The sequence below is a fragment of the Anarhichas minor genome, unplaced genomic scaffold (genome assembly GCF_050575085.1).
Source record: "Anarhichas minor isolate MPS153535 unplaced genomic scaffold, ASM5057508v1 ptg000007l, whole genome shotgun sequence".
Taxonomy (NCBI): Eukaryota; Metazoa; Chordata; class Actinopteri; order Perciformes; family Anarhichadidae; genus Anarhichas; species Anarhichas minor.
Window position 1 is genome coordinate 4,343,751 of NW_027466453.1, and position 17,333 is coordinate 4,361,083.

Genomic DNA, 17,333 nt, shown 5'->3' on the forward strand with positions numbered 1-17,333 from the left:
ATATCACAATAAAAACCAAATATACAGGTTTGTTGCCAAGCATGGATTGTATAACAGAGTAAACTTTCAAATATATGTACTCTTTGGCAAGTTTATTTGACTGCTACCTTTATGAGGTATGGAGCCCTATCCCTAAGCAATAAGTGGTAAAATATCAAGAATAATAATAATATATAGGTCATATGTTATAAAAGGTTACCTTTGTCTGTATGTGTTCGTGGCTAAAACGCATGAAACATCAAAAGAGGAACTGTATGTGTATACCTGGCTAAGCGCAGGCATCACCAGAAGAGGAACTAATACAGTTGGTCACAGATAATTCATGGTTCATCGTTTGGCCATCTGTTGTCATGCATGTGTGTGCGTTTTGCAATAGGTGTGTGTGTTCAATACTTGGCCGTATGACTTTGCTATATGTTGATGTGTGTGTTGGTGTTGCAATAGGTGTGTGTGTTCAACGCTGGGCCATATGACTTTGCTATATGTGTGTGTGCGTGTGTGTGTGTGTGTGTGTGTGTGTGTGTGTGTCGAACTGCACCATGTGTAGAACACTGTGTACAGCTGACGCCTGCTTTGGAGAGCCACAGATCCATATGGCTTCTCTAAGTTACATTTCACTAACAAGGACCACGGCAATAACAATATGAGTTTCAAGAGGTTTATTGCGTGATGGAATGATCGTTAGATTTAGGAAGCGGAAGGGGTCGAGGGATGAAGGGGTAGAGGGATGAAGGGATGTAGGGAAGAAGAGGAGGGTAGAGAGGGTTGTAGAAAGAAGGTTGGGGGAGCGATCGGGGACCGTTGGTGTCTGGTGGCTGGCGGGAACGGGGGGAATGGAGACTGTAGAGTGGGGGCCGTCTCTTCGGAAGCTCTGGTGGTGCAGAGTCCCCCGTTGGTCCTGTAATCCTGCGAGAGAGAGAGAGAGAGAGAGAGAGAGAGAGACAAAAATGGGGTTGGGGGGAGGGTTCAGAAAACTGGGTCGAAGAGGAAGAATCAGAATCAGCTTTATTGGCCATGTATGCGTATACGCAAATAAACAAGAGAAATGTAAAAAAAACATAAAACAAGGACAACCAAAAAAAGTAGAACAGATGTAAACATTTAACGTTTAACGACTATCAGTGGTGTATAAAGTACCCAAAAGCCATACTTGAGTAAAAGTAAAGATACCTTACTGGAAAACTACTCCAGTAAAAGTAAAAGTCACCTATTAGAATACTACTTGAGTAAAAGTCTTAAAGTATCTGATATTTATTGTACTTAAGTATCAAAAGTAATTTTCTGATATTAAATGTACTTAAGTATTGAAAGTAAAAGTACAAGTAAATGCTGTTAATAAAAAAGCAAAGGGTCAGAATTTTGAGAATTATGAAGTTTATTCTTTTAAGTGCTGTGGCACCATGACCAAGGACATGGAGCTGTGTTGAACATAATTGTGTTGGCTGTGATCCATCCAGGAGCAACAATGTTCAACATAATATATTGTACATAAGTATACTTTTGCATCTACTATGAACTTATCATAATTCTCCGAAAAGCAATATGACACTATGAAGGAGTTGTAACAGTGCGTTTATAAGTATGCTCAGTCCGACTAGAGGATGTAGAGGGCAAATGCATAATATTGTGTTCAGCAGAAAATATCCACTTGATGCATCAGGTCAGTGTTGTGAGAAAGGACGCCTGCCTTGTAAACTCCTATGGGCCTGATTTGAACACAACAGGCAAAGGTTTTGCTCAAGCTGAATCTGTAATTGGGCGACTGCTACCATCATAACTCCATCTGATCATCCACAAAATGACTCAAATATCAAAACATGATCAATACTAAAGCAGCAACCCAGTCATTACTTGAAACTGAAAAATGTCCTGTTCATCTTCAAAAGACAATTCTATTAGAATGTAAAGAAGCTACAGTGTGTAGAATGATTCTATTGAAGTTATTCCTTTTTTAAATGGTTTAGACGAGTAATCACTTTAAAAGAGTGATTATAGCCGATTTAACTTACAGACATGAGATTGATCTTCTCATGTCACTCTCTTTATACAATGATATAAATTCATCCCCGTTTTATTGATATCTTACGAAAAGTTACTCCTCATTTTTCGTGCGTATTTCCTGCAAAAGTCCAGCAACATGAGTCTGTTTTCGCTTGTTACATGCATACTGTCCTTTCAAAATAAACTTCCATCTTCACAGGAAACAACTAAGGTTTAGGCGATGAAACTACTTAGTTAGGTTTAGGAAAAGATCGTGGTTTGCGTTAAAATATCTACGGAAGTGGCGTTGCTTAAGTACGGAAGTCACGTCACAAATAAATCAACATTGGCTTCTCGTTTCACACACGGCACAAACTGCGGCCTCCTGGAGGAAACACCAGTGTTTGTTTGACCCATCCACCTCTCCTCATCCCACCCGTCCTGTGTGGAATTATACTCGTGTTGTCGCTTGCTAGCTATAGCATGTAGCATCCTGGGCATCACTGGGAATCAAAACACCGCGGCTTTGAGAGCACTTGTTTGCAATTGCGCATTAACGTGATTAACCAATGATTTAACTGATTCGCCAAACCTGCTTGCTTGCAGTCTCTGTTCCACCACAGTCCCCGACGTTGGTCTCATGATTCATTTTGTTTCTAAAGATAGATTTGATTTTGTAGCGAGTAACGAAGGTTTCAGGGGAAATGTAGCGGAGTAAAAGTATCAGTTTTCTTTGCAAAATGTAGTGAAGTAAAAGTAAAAGTCAACAGAAATATAAATAGTAAAGTACAGATATCCAAAAAAACGACTTAAGTATAGTAACGAAGTATTTCTACTTCGTTACTATACACCACTGGGTTTATAGTTAGGGCTGGTTCAGGTTTATAGTTAGGGCTGGTTCAGGTTTATAGTTAGGGCTGGTTCAGGTTTATAGTTAGGGCTGACTCAGGATTATAGGTTCAGGTTTGCCTTGGACCAGCCCCTAGATAAGCTGCTATAGGCCTAGACTGTTGGAGGACTTCCTTGGATACACTGAGCTCCTCTCTCCTCTTCTCTCTCTCCTTCTGTATGAATTTAAGCTCAGCTTGTAGCAGCTCTGTTATTCATATTCATATCAATCATTCAGTACTGTCAGCCTCCCAGGAGAAGAGCTCTCTGACCTCATGGAGACTACGCAGACACCCTCAGAGACCAGCAACACTGGACTTTGGTTGGAATGTACAAAATACAAACCAGTTGTATTTGGTTTATACAATAAAAACATTAAAGGTTACAGAAACAGATGATGCAAAAAGAAAAGAAAAGATAAAATGTCAAAAACCTCAAAAGTTCAGATCACCAATAAGCCTCGTCACAAATCACACATGAATACATGAATGAAGATCACTGAAACATGATCATCATTAAATGAACACATGATCAGTAAGAATACAAACCAAAGAATGAAAAGTTAAATCATGACACATTCTGCATTATAATATATCTTCATTGAATAAACAGCTGAGTTGGTTCTTGATCAGTAGTTTGGTTCAAACTTCTTTTGTCTCTTTTGATTCGTTTCTATGAGTTTCATCAAACTAGCACACAGTCAGTGATGAATGAAGTCAAAGTGAACAATACGACGTGAAGAACGAAGCTGCATTTAACTAATCCTTCATTTGATACAGTGTTCTGATGGATTTGGACATTTCTGCTTTGACATGATGTTTATGTGGTTTATTATCTAGAATCATCCAAAACTTTGATTTCTTTTGATCTCAACGTCACTTCTCAAAGTTTGTTCATTTGTTACACGATGATCAAAGAAGATGAATTTAGTTTGTTCAAATCAAAACAACTCTTCACAACTTGTGGTTCTTGTTCCACAGATGCTGAATTTGATCCAGAAAGACTCTTGTTTGACATTCGGAGGTTTTTCTGAACACAAACAAATGTTTCAAGACAACAAAGTTCAGTTTTCTACACAAAGTCAAAGATGTTTCACAGCTTCTCTCAGACAACACATCATTTCAGGTCATTACATGGACCTCGCTCAGCTCTTTCAGACATCCATCTGCAACACCACAAGTCCCAGAGAGCTCTCAACCCCCCAGAGTCCAGACCAGCTCAGGTACCCCTCACCTGCTCCAACTGCATCTACAACCACTGAGAGATCAGGTTGGTACGAACTCACATCAGCTGTGTGTGATCCTGTACACACTGAACTATCTGGTCAGCAGAGAGAAGGTTCCTCTAGCAGGAGGAGACTCTCCCTCCTCCAGAGAACACAGAGACACTGAGGAACCACACCTGAACCAGAACCCAGGATAAAGAGGTTCAGTGAATGTGGTGTTGACGGTGTGGAGGTGGATCAGTGTGTCAGAGGAGACTCTGTAGAAGGACAGAGAGCCAGCAGGACAGTCCACATACACTGCTACTCTACCAGAGGAGGAGGAGGAGGAGGAGGAGGAGGAGGAGGAGGTGATGGATGTTCTTGTCTTATTGTGACAGACAGAGTAACCACCATCAGAGCACCACAGACTCCAGGACTGATCATTAAATCCAAACATACAGTCATCACCGTTTCCTCTCCTCCTGTTTCCTCTGTAACTCACTGATATATAAACTCTTCCTCTCCACTCGACCTCCCAGTAACAGCGACCAGTCAGACCAGTTCTACACAGCAGCTGAGGCCAGTCATCAAACCTGTCTGGATGATCAGGATATGACTGATCCTCCTTCACACATGTCACCTTCCTGTTGTTGTCAGACAGTTTGAGTTCTCTGTTCACTGTGTTTGTGTCGAGTGTGAGTTCACAGGAATCTGATGGAGAGAACAAGACACAATACAACTGCAGTTATTAATCTATCATGTGTTTGATGATGACATCAGAGATGTGAATGAGTGATGTCACAGTTTGAAGATGCTTTGTTTTCATGAATCAAACTCAAAGCACACTTACACTTCCTCAGACCTGGTCTGGACCATCGGACTCCAGCAGGCTCCACCCTGAAAGGAGGAGGGGGGTCAGAGCAGCATGGAGACATGGACATTACTCTCATACACAGAGCTTTGTTATTCATGTTCACATGGAGCACTTATTATTCATCAGCTCATATTCTTTGACTTCACTGGAGCTTCTTCTGATTGGCCCATGACGACAGCTCATTATGTTCACTTATTCATGATGTATTATTATCAGTATTATATTGACAATCATCATCCATTTCACACTCAGTTTCCTCTACCAGTCAGTCAGTGAATCACATGTTTAAACCTCCATCAATTGATTTCTTTGTCCACTTGTGGTTCAGTGAAAACAAGCTGTGAACACAACATGTGACATATTATCAGCTTATAAAGTAGTTGTGTCTAACATGATATCAACAGCTGCTTCCACATCCAGCAGTTACACATCAACATGATGACTCATCAGGAGTCTTTGTGTTTGTGTCACCTGATGAATGGAAGTCCACTACTCTCTCTCTTGTAGCTCTGTGTTTGGTCTCCACCACCTCCTGAGGGAAACATCTGTCTCTTTAGCTGCTAAATGCTCCACTATGTTCACCAGCTCGTCTCTAACTGAGTCTGTCTGCTGTTTGCTGCTGAGCAGGTAGTGAACAGTGGCTTCATCACAGCTTTTTGGATGAAAACAGCTGCTGCTGGAAACACTGAGACTCAACCAAACAGGAAATGTGCTGCAGAACCAAAACTAGGAGCTAAAAGAGGCTAAAAAGCTCTGTAGAGCTGCAGAGATGGAGACAATTCTCTGTGGGTTCATCACCACCACATGACTCTTCACCATCACACAGAGTCAGCTGATCCGTTGTCAATATAGAAGTATTGATTGTTGGATGTTTTGGTCCTGACAAAGCGACCTCTTGTGTTTGTGTAATAATGACTGTTGTCTCTCAGAAGTAAAGGAAGAAGTAGCCTGAAATCACTACAGCGCCACAAACCCTCTGATGGAGGAGGTCGGGGGGGATGGTTGGATGTACAAAGCTGTTCACATCCCGTCTCCTAGCAACAGTCAACACTGGTTTCTATTATCTGTAATCTGGGGGTGAAAATATTACAGTTCAAGTCCGTCTGCAGCCACAGAGCACTGCCTGTGTCCCCCTAGAACTTTGGTCCAGTCCTCAATAAACCTCTTTGGGCTCTGACACACCATGTCCACAATCAGCTGTTGGTTCTTCACTGAGTGTCTGTGGCCGACTGTCACCTGTAGTTTCAACAAGTCGACTCTTATCAGCCGGGGAACTGGCTCTCAGTGCAAAACAAACCAAAACCAGGTAAAGCTGAACTCCTTTAAAACAGAAAAACATTCCTATTGTGATGATTTATCAAGGTGCTTTAAACAGATTGTTTCTTTGTCTGTTTGTCTTTTCACAATAATGTCTGGACTAAAGGGCAACACACACGAGCATCAAAACATCAACTATTGTTTGATATGAGCCCACAAACCTGCAGTGTGACAACGTTGACTCATGTCAACCCACCATGATGCCCGTCAAAGTGTCAGGATACACCACTGTCCTATTTTCTAATGTTGAACCAAGACAACGCTCCAGAAAAACAACAGTTTCATCACCTTCCCTCCCTGTTTTGGCTCATCCTGGCTACTGTTCCCTGACTACTTCTGTCTGTATTGATGGTCTGATGTGGGACACAAACATTTGATGAGTCTCTGGTAGTTTGAGGTCAGCTTGGTGTGTCAGGGTCATATTAACCAGGCTGACAGTGCGACAGAGAAAAAGTCTCCAGCTCTACCTCCTCCATCAGACTGATTGTCTGTGGCTGCAGCAGGCCTCTTCATACCTGAGAGTTTCCAGTCTCCAGTGTGGATCCTCCAGTCCATCAGACAGCAGCTTCACTCCTGAGTCTCCTGGATGATTGTAGCTCAGGTCCAGCTCTCTCAGATGGGAGGGGTTGGAGCTCAGAGCTGAGACCAGAGAAGCACAGCCTTCCTCTGTGATCAGACAGCCTGACAGGCTGCAAACACACAAAACAACACACATGTCACATGATCTGAGGGAACTGTGAGGGCTGGAAGGTTTATGTGTATAACTGTCATCACCAATCTGTTTGTGTGTAAACTTTAAACTTAGTACTTAGTCCAAGAAAAGTAATTCACAGGGTCACCTGAGAGTCTCCAGTGTACAATGTGGACTCTCCAGTCCAGCAGACAGCAGCTTCACTCCTGAATCCTGCAGGTCGTTGTTACTCAGGTCCATCTCTCTCAGACTAGAGGACTGGGAGCTGAGAACTGAGGACAGATCTTCACAGCTTCTCTCTGAGAGGTTACAGCCACTCAGTCTGAAGAGACAATGATGAAGAAGAAATAAACAATAAGTAGAAAAGATAGCAGCATATTTAAGTTATGATATATGAATCTAACTCTCTCTGTACTTACAGAGCTTTGTTGGAGGCTTTGACCACTGGCAGCAGCCTCAGAAGAGCCTCCTCTGAAGCAGAGTATTTCTTCAGGTCAAACACGTCCAGATCGTTTTCTGATGACAGTAAGATGAAGACCAGAGCTGACCACTGAGCAGGAGACAGTTCATCTGTGGAGAGACGTCCTGAACTCAGGGACTGTTGGATCTCCTCCACTAGAGAACCATCATTCAGTTCATTCAGACAGTGGAACAGATTGATGCTTTTCTCTGGAGACACATCCTCACTGATCTTCTTCTTGATGTACTGGACTGTTTCCTGATTGGTCTGTGAGCTACTTCCTGTCTGTGTCAACAGACCTCGTAGGAGAGTCTGATTGGTCTCTAGAGAAAGACCCAGGAGGAAGCGCAGGAACAAGTCCAGGTATCCATTTGGACTCCGTAAGGCCTTGTCCACAGCACTCTGGTAGAGATGTGTTAGTTCAGGTTTGCCTCTAGAGACTTCAGACAACCGGGAGGTTGTTGGTTCTTCTGACAGCAGATTGACTCCAGAGTTGATGAAGGTCAGATGGACATGAAGAGCAGCCAGAAACTCCTGAACACTCAGATGGATGAAGCAGAACACCTTGTCCTGGTACAGTCCTCTCTCTTCTCTAAAGACCTGTGTGAACACTCCTGAGTACACTGAGGCTGCTCTGATATCGATGCCACACTCTGTCAGGTCGGATTCATAGAAGATCAGGTTGCCTTTCTGCAGCTGATAAAAAGCCAGTTTTCCCAGAGACTCGGTCATCTTCCTGCTCTCTGGACTCCAGTGTGGATCTGACTCAGCTCCTCCATCATACTTGACCTTCTTCAGTTTGGACTGAACCACCAGGAAGTGGATGTACATCTCAGTCAGGGTCTTGGGCAGCTTTCCTCCCTCTCTAGTCTTCAACTCATCCTCCAGAACTGTAGCAGTGATCCAGCAGAAGACTGGGATGTGGCACATGATGTGGAGGCTTCGTGAGGTCTTGATGTGGGAGATGATCCCTCTGGCCTGCTCCTTATCTCTGAATCTCTTCCTGAAGTACTCCTCCTTCTGTGGGTCAGTGAATCCTCTGACCTCTGTCACCATGTCAACACACTCAGGAGGGATCTGATTGGCTGCTGCAGGTCGTGTGGTTATCCAGAGGCAAGCAGAGGGAAGCAGTTTCCCCCTGAAGAGGTTTGTCAGCAGCACATCCAGTGAGGTGGACTCTGTAACATCAGTCAGGATCTCATTGTTGGTGAAGTCCAGAGGAAGTCGACACTCATCCAGACCGTCAAAGATGAACAGAACCAAGAACTCTTCAAACCTGCAGATTCCTGCTTCTTTGGTTTCACTGAAGAAGTGATGAACAAGTTCCACCAAGCTGAACTGTTTCTCTTTCAGCACATTCAGCTCTCTGAAAGTGAATGGAAATGTGAACTGTATGTCCTGGTGGTCTTTGTCTTCAGCCCAGTCCAGAGTGAACTTCTGTGTTAAGACTGTTTTCCCAATGCCAGCCACTCCCTTTGTCATCACTGTTCTGATTGGTTCCTCTCTTCCAGGTGAGGCTTTAAAGAGGTCTTCTTGTCTGATGGTTGTTTCTGGTCTGTGTGGTTTCCTGGATGCTGTTTCAATGTGTCTGACCTCATGTTCATCATTGACCTCTGCAGTCCCTCCCTCTGTGATGTAGAGCTCTGTGTACATCTGATTCAGAAGGGTTGGGTTTCCTGCTTTAGGGATCCCCTCAAACACACACTGGAACTTCTTCTTCAGGTTAGATTTCAGTTCACGCTGACAAACTGCTGCAGGAAGTCCTGAATGAATTCCTGAATAAAAACAAAGAACATCAATGAATACATTATTATACAAATATGTCAACATATCTGAATATATGTTGGTCCATCTCTTGAGACATTAGTAAACGTCCCATTTATCCAGCATGTTGAATCTTTAGAGAAATCCTCTTACTGCTCTGCAGACAGTCAGCCAGCTCCTCCTGCTTCATTCTCCTCAGGAAGTTTACTGTGATCTTCACAAATGCCTCTCTGCTGCTCCTCCTCTGTTCTTCATCCTCACCGTCCAGCACCTCCTCATCCTCCCTCTGACTCTCTAAGCATTCTGGGTAATCTGAACTCACAACCTTCTGGATCTTCTTCAGCTCGTTCTTCACAAAAGTGACGATGTTCTCCTCCAGCAGCTGGAACAGAATATTCTATGAATGACACAAACTAAAACCATGGAACCAAACATCAGATCCATGTTGGACAGACTGACAATCCACTGGTCTACAAAGTGCAGCATGGAGATGATTGTGAACACAATAGATGTAAAAGTAGTTGTACATGTACAGACCATAAATATGGAGTCCAGGTGTGTTTGATGCTGCTGGGCAGACTGACCTCTGGGAACCTCTGAGCTCTCCTGGTCCTCTCTGTGGAGGAATCATGAACAATCAGCTCACATTGTGTCTGTCCACACAGAGACCAACACAAGGTAAAGGTCCATGAAGTGATATGTGGATGTGGATCAGATGAGCCCCTGTAGTGGTAAAGGTTTACTAGTCCTGCTGATCCCACTGAGAATCAACAGCTCAGTCTTTCAGCTCACTGTTTTCTTCACCAGTCAGTTTGCTTTAGTCCCAACAGCTCTCACCAAAATTGTTGAGTGTGGGGTAAGGGTGGCACCAAAGGCATCTGGATGGGTAATGGAACTAAAAGACGAGATAATCCAACCCAACAGAACATATGCACTTAAATTTATAAGCGTAAATAATAAAGAGAGACGTGTGATCAGGACAGTTCCCTGGAGGGTGTCAGAGATGATAGAAAACTATAACGTAACTGCCGAATTGACAAATAAGGAAACGAACGGTACAACTCCATCTGTTAAAATAACCAAAACTAGTCCAACAGTTATACCATTGATGAACCCTATCGACAATAGTGGTAAACATACAGTTACCCCCAAGCCAGTAAAGTCTGAGAGTGAGATAAATGTTACAACTGTTAATACTCCTACCATAAGAGCAAAGGTAAATAAGGTAACAACCGTTATCACTCCAACCTTAAGAGTTAATTTGAGCAGCGGTACAACCGCTGTCACTCCTACTCCAAAACCATGGCCAATCAAAGTTCCAAGCACTCCTGTAGGGATACAAGTGACAGTGCCAAGTGAGGTTAGCACAAAACCAAGCCATCCGTTAGTAACAACAACTGGAAAACAAGTAGACACGATGACTAAGGCAGTAATTCCTAATGTAGTGGTAACTAATTCAACTATCGTTCCAACGGTAAAGAAAGCCAAAGGAGCTATAGAAGTAGGTAACAACATAAAAATATTTTTTCTAAAACGAATTCTGTTACGTAATTTATTTTTTAATCCAGCTGTTATTTTACTTGAAATGAGAAGAACATTTATTCATGTATTAATTATAATCCATCCAGTTAAATTTGAAAAATGAGAATAATATTTTTAAAATATAATTGGTGTACTTTCTTTATTTGATTTAACAGTTGTTTACTACACAGAGACGTTGTTACTAATACTAGACTTCTTGAATATAGATATACCCAAATTATATATATATATATATATATATATATATATATATATATATATATATATATATATATATATATATATATATATATATATATATATATATATATATATATATATATATATATATATATATATATATATATATATATATATAATTTGGGTCGTGGGTCGCGGCTTGTCATTAAGGGGTGATGGTGGGTCCCGCAGCCAGACCAGTTGAGAACCACTGCTCTAGAGCCTCCCTGGTCCACTTCTTGAATGTCCACACTACAGGTTTACAGAGCTTTAGTTTCTGCCTGTATGCAGGAATCAGATGGACCATGACGTGGTCAGAGAGACCCAGTGCAGCACGAGGGACGGCGTGATAGGCCCCGCTGATTGTTGTGTAACAGTGCAGAATGTTCTCCTCTCTGGTAGGGCATTTAATAAACTGTCTGTATTTAGGGAGTTCATGGCTGAGCTTTCCTTTGTTAAAGTCACCAAGGACAATAACTAAAGAGTCCGGGTAGGTCCGCTCCACACAGTATCTGGTCGGCGAGCGCGCGCTGTGCTTCCTGCACGTTGCTCTGCGGCGGAATGTAAACACCGACCAGTATGAATGAGGCGAACTCACGGGGGGAGTAAAAGGGTTTGCAGTTTATGATGAAAGATTCCAGATCAGGAGAACAGTGCTGAAGTATCACTGACACATCGTTGCACCAGCCACTGTTGGAGTAGAAACAGATTCCTCCACCTTTCGATTTGCTGGAGAGCTCCGTGTCGCGGTCCGCTCTGAACAGCTGGAAGCCCGCCAGCTGGAGCGCAGAGTCCGGTATGGATCCACAGAGCCAGGTCTCAGTGAAGCACAAAACGGCAGATGAAGAAAAGTCTCTGTCTCCCCTCACCAGTAGCTGAAGTTCGTCCAGTTTGTTGCACAGTGAGCGGACTTTTGAGAGAAATATGCCCGGCAGCGGTGTGCGAAATCCACGTGTGCGAAGACGCACAAGCACGCCAGCCCACTTCCCTCTCCTCCGTCGTCTCACTGCATGGGCTAAGGTGAGCGCACCTTTGACAAGAATGTCCAGTAATTCCACAGAAGTTAGCAGAAAAGTTGGAACTAAGTCCGCTGGAGTTGTACCCCTGATGTTCATGAGCTCATCTCTGGTGAAAGAGCTCCGGGTATCGCAGCATAAAACTGAATTTACGACCAAAACAATGCGCACCAACACGTCGAAGCAGCCTTCTTCGGCGCCATCTTAGTTTTGTGAAAGTGAACCTTAGTATTGAGTGATATTATTTGAAATATCTTACTAACTCAAATGTTCTGTATTGGTATTTAATCAAGCACATACAATTTACATAAATTACTTGGCAGGATCATTCCCTGATTCTATTCTGTATAATCCATATAATCACTTGTGTTGTTGCAATGCTGTGAGGGATCAAAACTTTAGGTTACAGTTCCACCTATTTGACAAAAGTTATATGAAGTTATGTTGGGGGTCAAGTGACCCCCAAAGGGGGGATATGTTGAAGAAAATCATCATATAACTTAAGATTGAGCTGAACACATTTGGCTTCACAAGTAAACAGTTTATATAACTTGTTATGTTGAACACATTCTGTTTCACAAAAACATTCTTAGGAAGTGATTCGGACGAGCCAGACAAATTGTAATAAATCTCTCCAATTTGTACCAAAACATTTCCCGTACATGGATCGTGTGTTCTGCCAAAAGGTTATCTTGACCCAAACGAGGACATGAGAACATGACATAATGAAGAGACCAGATGTGCTTTGTTTTTGGTTCAACGGACTGGTTTGACTGGTGGAAAGTGACTTAAGGGGGGTGAAGTTTGACTATAAAAGTGATCTGTGAAAAGTAATACATTGGATTTGTTTGGATGTGCTGAACTTGTAATATGTTGGCTTGTTCTCATTAAAACACTTCCCGCTGTGTTGCAACTTCAGTTCGTCGTCTCTTGTCATCATTTTGCCACAACACTAACAGTCTACAATCAAGCGGCGGCTCTTCATCGTTCTTGCTACTTCAGCTCCACTGATGGGCCCAGCAGAGGTTTCCCAGCTGAAAAGGGAGCTACGATCCATTGAGTGGCTCATGGAGGACGTCCTCCAACGGCAGACGGAGCTGTGTTCCCAGCTAACATGTCTCGAGCCGGTGAGGATCCAGCAGCCTCGGACCATGGATGTAGCAGCTATTCCCTCTGGTGACCCTGGTCCGACTTCACCTCGGCCCCCATCCTGGGCCTCTACAGTTAAAGGTTGGAGGTTCTCTTCCCCTCTACGACCCGCTCAGCATCAGCGGTGATGACACTCCACTCTTCAACTTTTTCTCACCGCTGGCCGAGCTTCCTCTAGAGCCTATACTCTCCTCTATTCCACCTCCTGCCCGTGGAGCGGACCGTGTGAGGCGTCCCTCTAGAAAGCGCTCCATTCCCACCAGAGCCACCTCGTCAACAGACTCACCATCACCTGCGTCAGGGACCCCCCCGGGGGGCAAACCTCCTCCCACTCAGGCATCAGCTCAGGTGGTCAATCATTCAGCTCATTAATGATAAACCACAGACTCAGATCACAGCTTGCAGTACATAAAGGAACCCTGCAACCGGGCCACCTGAGATTTGAATAGTTGGAGACTCAATCATCAGATTTGTTATGCTCCCAGGTGCAATGACATACTGTGATTTTATTGAGCTCTCGTTGACATCATCCCTCTGTCCTCACTGTGATAGTGCACGCTGCCACCAATGACGTCATGTCAAGGCAATCCTCAAAGTTCCTTATCAACTTGAGTCGTGTCACGGTCTTGGTTTTGGTTTAGTTTGTTTCCTGTTTTATTTTGAAGTTCCCCGCCTCTTGTGCCCCGTGTTCACTTCACTTCCTGTCTGTGTGATTGCCTGCCCCGCCCCTGATTGAATCCTCCTGTCTGATCACCTGCACCTCCCCAGTGTATTTAAACCCTGTGTTCCTGTCTCAGTGTGGGTTTGTCTGCTCTGATCTGCTTCCCGGTATGTTCCTGCTATCATGGATGTATCCCTCGTGCATTTTCTTTCTAAATGACCTCATTCTGTTTTGTCTTTTCCCGTTCTGGTACTCTTTGGATTATTTGTTCCTCCCTTTTGGACTCACCTTTGTAAGTTTTGTTTTGGACTATTCTTTATTTAAATCACTGTTAAATATCCTTCTGCTCCTGAGTCTACCTGCATCTGGGTCCATCCCCTGTTGCCCTCTTTGCCCCCCTGTGATAAGTCGCTTGCCTCCACCATAGAAAGCCTGAGGAGAAGGTGGAGCCTGTCTGGTCCAAGTACCACTATGACCAAAAGCTGTGAGCGTTTTAGTCTTTTTAGCTGCTGCACCTGTGGATGCAAAATATATATACTCTCTAACAACACCATACATGTGACTTGGCGTGTGTTCCTTCCTCACTAACAACACCATCTATGTGACTTGGCGTGTGTTCCTTCCTCACTAACAACACCATGTATGTGACTTGGCGTGTGTTCCTTCCTCACTAACAACACCATCTATGTGACTTGGCGTGTGTTCCTTCCTCACTAACAACACCATCTATGTGACTTGGCGTGTGTTCCTTCCTCACTAACAACACCATCTATGTGACTTGGCGTGTGTTCCTTCCTCACTAACAACACCATCTATGTGACTTGGCGTGTGTTCCTTCCATTAGAGGAAGTAACTCAATGGGGGTGCAGACAGTTAACCACAGAATGTTTAGGTCAGAAACAGATGTGTTAGTGAGGACTCATCCTACCCCCCCCACCCTTGTGCACTGGTCCTTTATAAGATGTAGAAACCTGCACACAGGGCTCTTCATCCCTCAGACTGCACACAGGAGCTCAGTGGGAGGATTGAACCTTCTCTGCACAGAGAATAAATACTCCAAAGACAAACTTTCTCTCCTCACATTTCAGTATTATAGCACTCTTTCGTACTATCATATAGTTTATACACCACACCGTACTAACGGGCCTTTGCTGTCCGGCCCCTCAGCTGTGGAACTCTCTTCCTGGTAATCTAAGGCCGGAAAGTTCAGTTTCCTCTTTAAACCTCTTCTGAAGACTCACTTTTACTGAGTTACTTTTACATCTGATGCATTTTATTTATTAAAAATCTTATTTTACGGTTTGATTGTGTTTCTTATTTGCTTTCATGTTTTATTGTGAAGCACTTTGTAACTTTATTTTGGAAAAGTGCTATTTAAATAAAGTTGTTGTTATCATCAGTTTGAAATCCTTACCTTTGATCAACAGAGTGGTGTCCATCTTTGAAATTAATATAATGAGGCATAGACCAGTCACTCTTCATGGACACACAGCTGGGTCCAGGTCCAGGACAGTCTGGTCCCTGATGGATGCTGGTCACATGTGTAGAAACAGAGTCAGTGAATGAAAGACTTTGAGTCATGTACAGGTAGAGATGGTCATCTCACCTCTGAGCTTTGGTGTGGCTGGTTTTAGAGGGAGGGACTCCCTCCTCTCTGTCCTCACACTGATTCATAGCAGAGTCCACACCTTCACACAAACACAACAACATTATTTCTCTTCATCATGACAAACACACACAGCTCATTCACCTCAATACTAAAGACACTCATGGGACAGTTTCCATGGTGTTGTCACTTTGCGCTGCAGAGTCTTCTCTAAGAAATGACGTTCACAATGGTCTTTAGTCTGTTGGCTTGTTTGAAGACTAGAGGAAGACTCTTCATGTGGCTTTTTATTGGCCTTTCTTTGGGGATGACGGCACTTTTCACTTCTATTTGACTGACTTTGAAAAGCTCTTCAACGTTTGAAATGTTCCTCTGTTTCCACGTCTACTACATCCAGTCAGAGCAGGAAGCAGCTCGTCCAATAATCAAAAATCAGTCATGTGACCTTGTTAGCTACTGCTGAATTCAGATCACTTTGTACCTTCATGTGTAGAGGAACCAGTGAGAGCAGAACTGAAAGCATCCGTCCAATCATTGATCAGCACATCAGCACTCATTCCTCCTTTACATCAACGTCGTGATTCTCTCTGATGGAGTCACACTGATGTCTCCTCTCAATGAGGCTGTTAGTGGAGCTGTCGCCCTCTGGTGGCTCAGAGGGAAACCGTCACCTTGAACTGACTCATTACACCGTTTACCACTTTTCACAATGAAACACTATCATTTGTTGGGTTGATGTTCTTTGAAAACTGTTTATCAGCTGAACAGCTTCTTTATGCAGACAGACGCTTACACACATAAATGAGTTTCTGTCTAAACGTCATTGAGCAGTAAAAGCTTCATTTATTTGAGGATCATCACGTTTGTGCTTCAACATGAAGATTAAAGAGAAGCTGCTTCCTTCAGATCGTCACAAATTATTTTAAAACAGTCAAATCAAACTGAATTCACCTTTTTAAATAATCAGCGATTCTTACTAACCGTTAGAAGCAGAGAAGAAGCTGCGACACCACGAGCTCCAGAAGTGAAAGTAAAGAGGAAACGGGAAGGGAGGGGCCGTCACGAGGACACTACTTCCTCATGTTGCTTTGTGTTGAAGTTCATATCAAACAATATCGACCTTATCAATCCTAGGGGGGGGCAAATATGAAATTGTGTAGAAATATAGAAATAATATTATTAGAAATGTTTTATGAAGCAAACAAAGGAGAGATTATAATCATTGTTTTGATACTTTGTTTTATCATTTTATCAAGAAAAAAACGGAAATTCAGAAATGCCATCTTTTTGTTTGTTTCCGTTTTAAACCAAAAACGACAAAACGAGAGAACCAAAGTCAAATAAATCCCTCATCCCTTTATGTCTCTGTCCCTGGTCTCTGTCCCTGGTCTCTGTCCCTGGTGGACTTATTGAGTCCAGCATCCATACCTGTGTCCCACCACCAGGTGGCAGCAGTCCCACTACAGTAAATTGCAAATGAACCATGAACATCAAATATGTATGGAAGATCATTTCCGCAAGGGGGGGGTGGATTTTTAAATATATATATATAGTTTTTAAGTTAACTTTTTTTTTTTTTTTTTGCTGTGGGAATGGGCTTCCATAAATATGAGATGAAATAAACATCATTAAATACATGTGTGTCAATAACCTGGATCATGAACAAAGAAGAGGTAAACATGAGTAAATCTGTGCTTTAAATACACGTGTACTGTCATCTAGTGGTAGAAATGTGAAACATTAACTTCTACAGTCTGAGCTCTGAGTTCACTAAAACATGTGGAGACATAAGTATCAGTGGTAACAGCAACAACTCTGTGAACACAACATGACTTTAATTAAACTATATTATGAACTGTATCACATCAAACAATCCTCAGATCAGATGGCTCACTGGGTTAAGAGGGTTGTCTGGTAACCGCAGGGTCAATGGTTTGATCCTCGACTGGGAAGTGCCACGTG

The 17,333-nt window shown here is 43.0% G+C and overlaps 1 protein-coding gene across 5 annotated transcripts; it reads right to left on the reverse strand.

Annotated features, from left to right (window-relative positions):
* Nucleotides 1-428: 428 nt before the first annotated feature.
* On the reverse strand, nt 429-16,346 carry LOC142940453 (protein NLRC3-like). Of its 5 annotated transcripts, none has more exons than XM_076083079.1 (11): nt 15,853-16,346; nt 15,372-15,453; nt 15,180-15,296; nt 9,716-9,794; nt 9,332-9,560; nt 7,374-9,189; nt 7,103-7,276; nt 6,779-6,952; nt 4,923-4,969; nt 4,666-4,783; nt 645-906 (listed from the first exon to the last, which is right to left on the reverse strand). In XM_076083079.1, exons 1-11 carry the CDS (start codon nt 15,926-15,928, stop codon nt 660-662), a joined length of 3,159 nt encoding a protein of 1,052 aa, XP_075939194.1. In that variant the 5' UTR covers nt 15,929-16,346; the 3' UTR covers nt 645-659. The 5 variants fall into 5 exon arrangements, 4 of the variants coding, with proteins under 4 accessions (XP_075939195.1, XP_075939194.1, XP_075939196.1 ...); XR_012950692.1 differs by lacking the exon at nt 645-906 and adding an exon at nt 5,418-5,478 and having other exon boundaries at nt 4,716-4,783; XM_076083080.1 differs by lacking the exon at nt 4,666-4,783 and having other exon boundaries at nt 429-906; nt 4,935-4,969.
* Between the last annotated feature and the right edge of the window lie 987 nt (nt 16,347-17,333).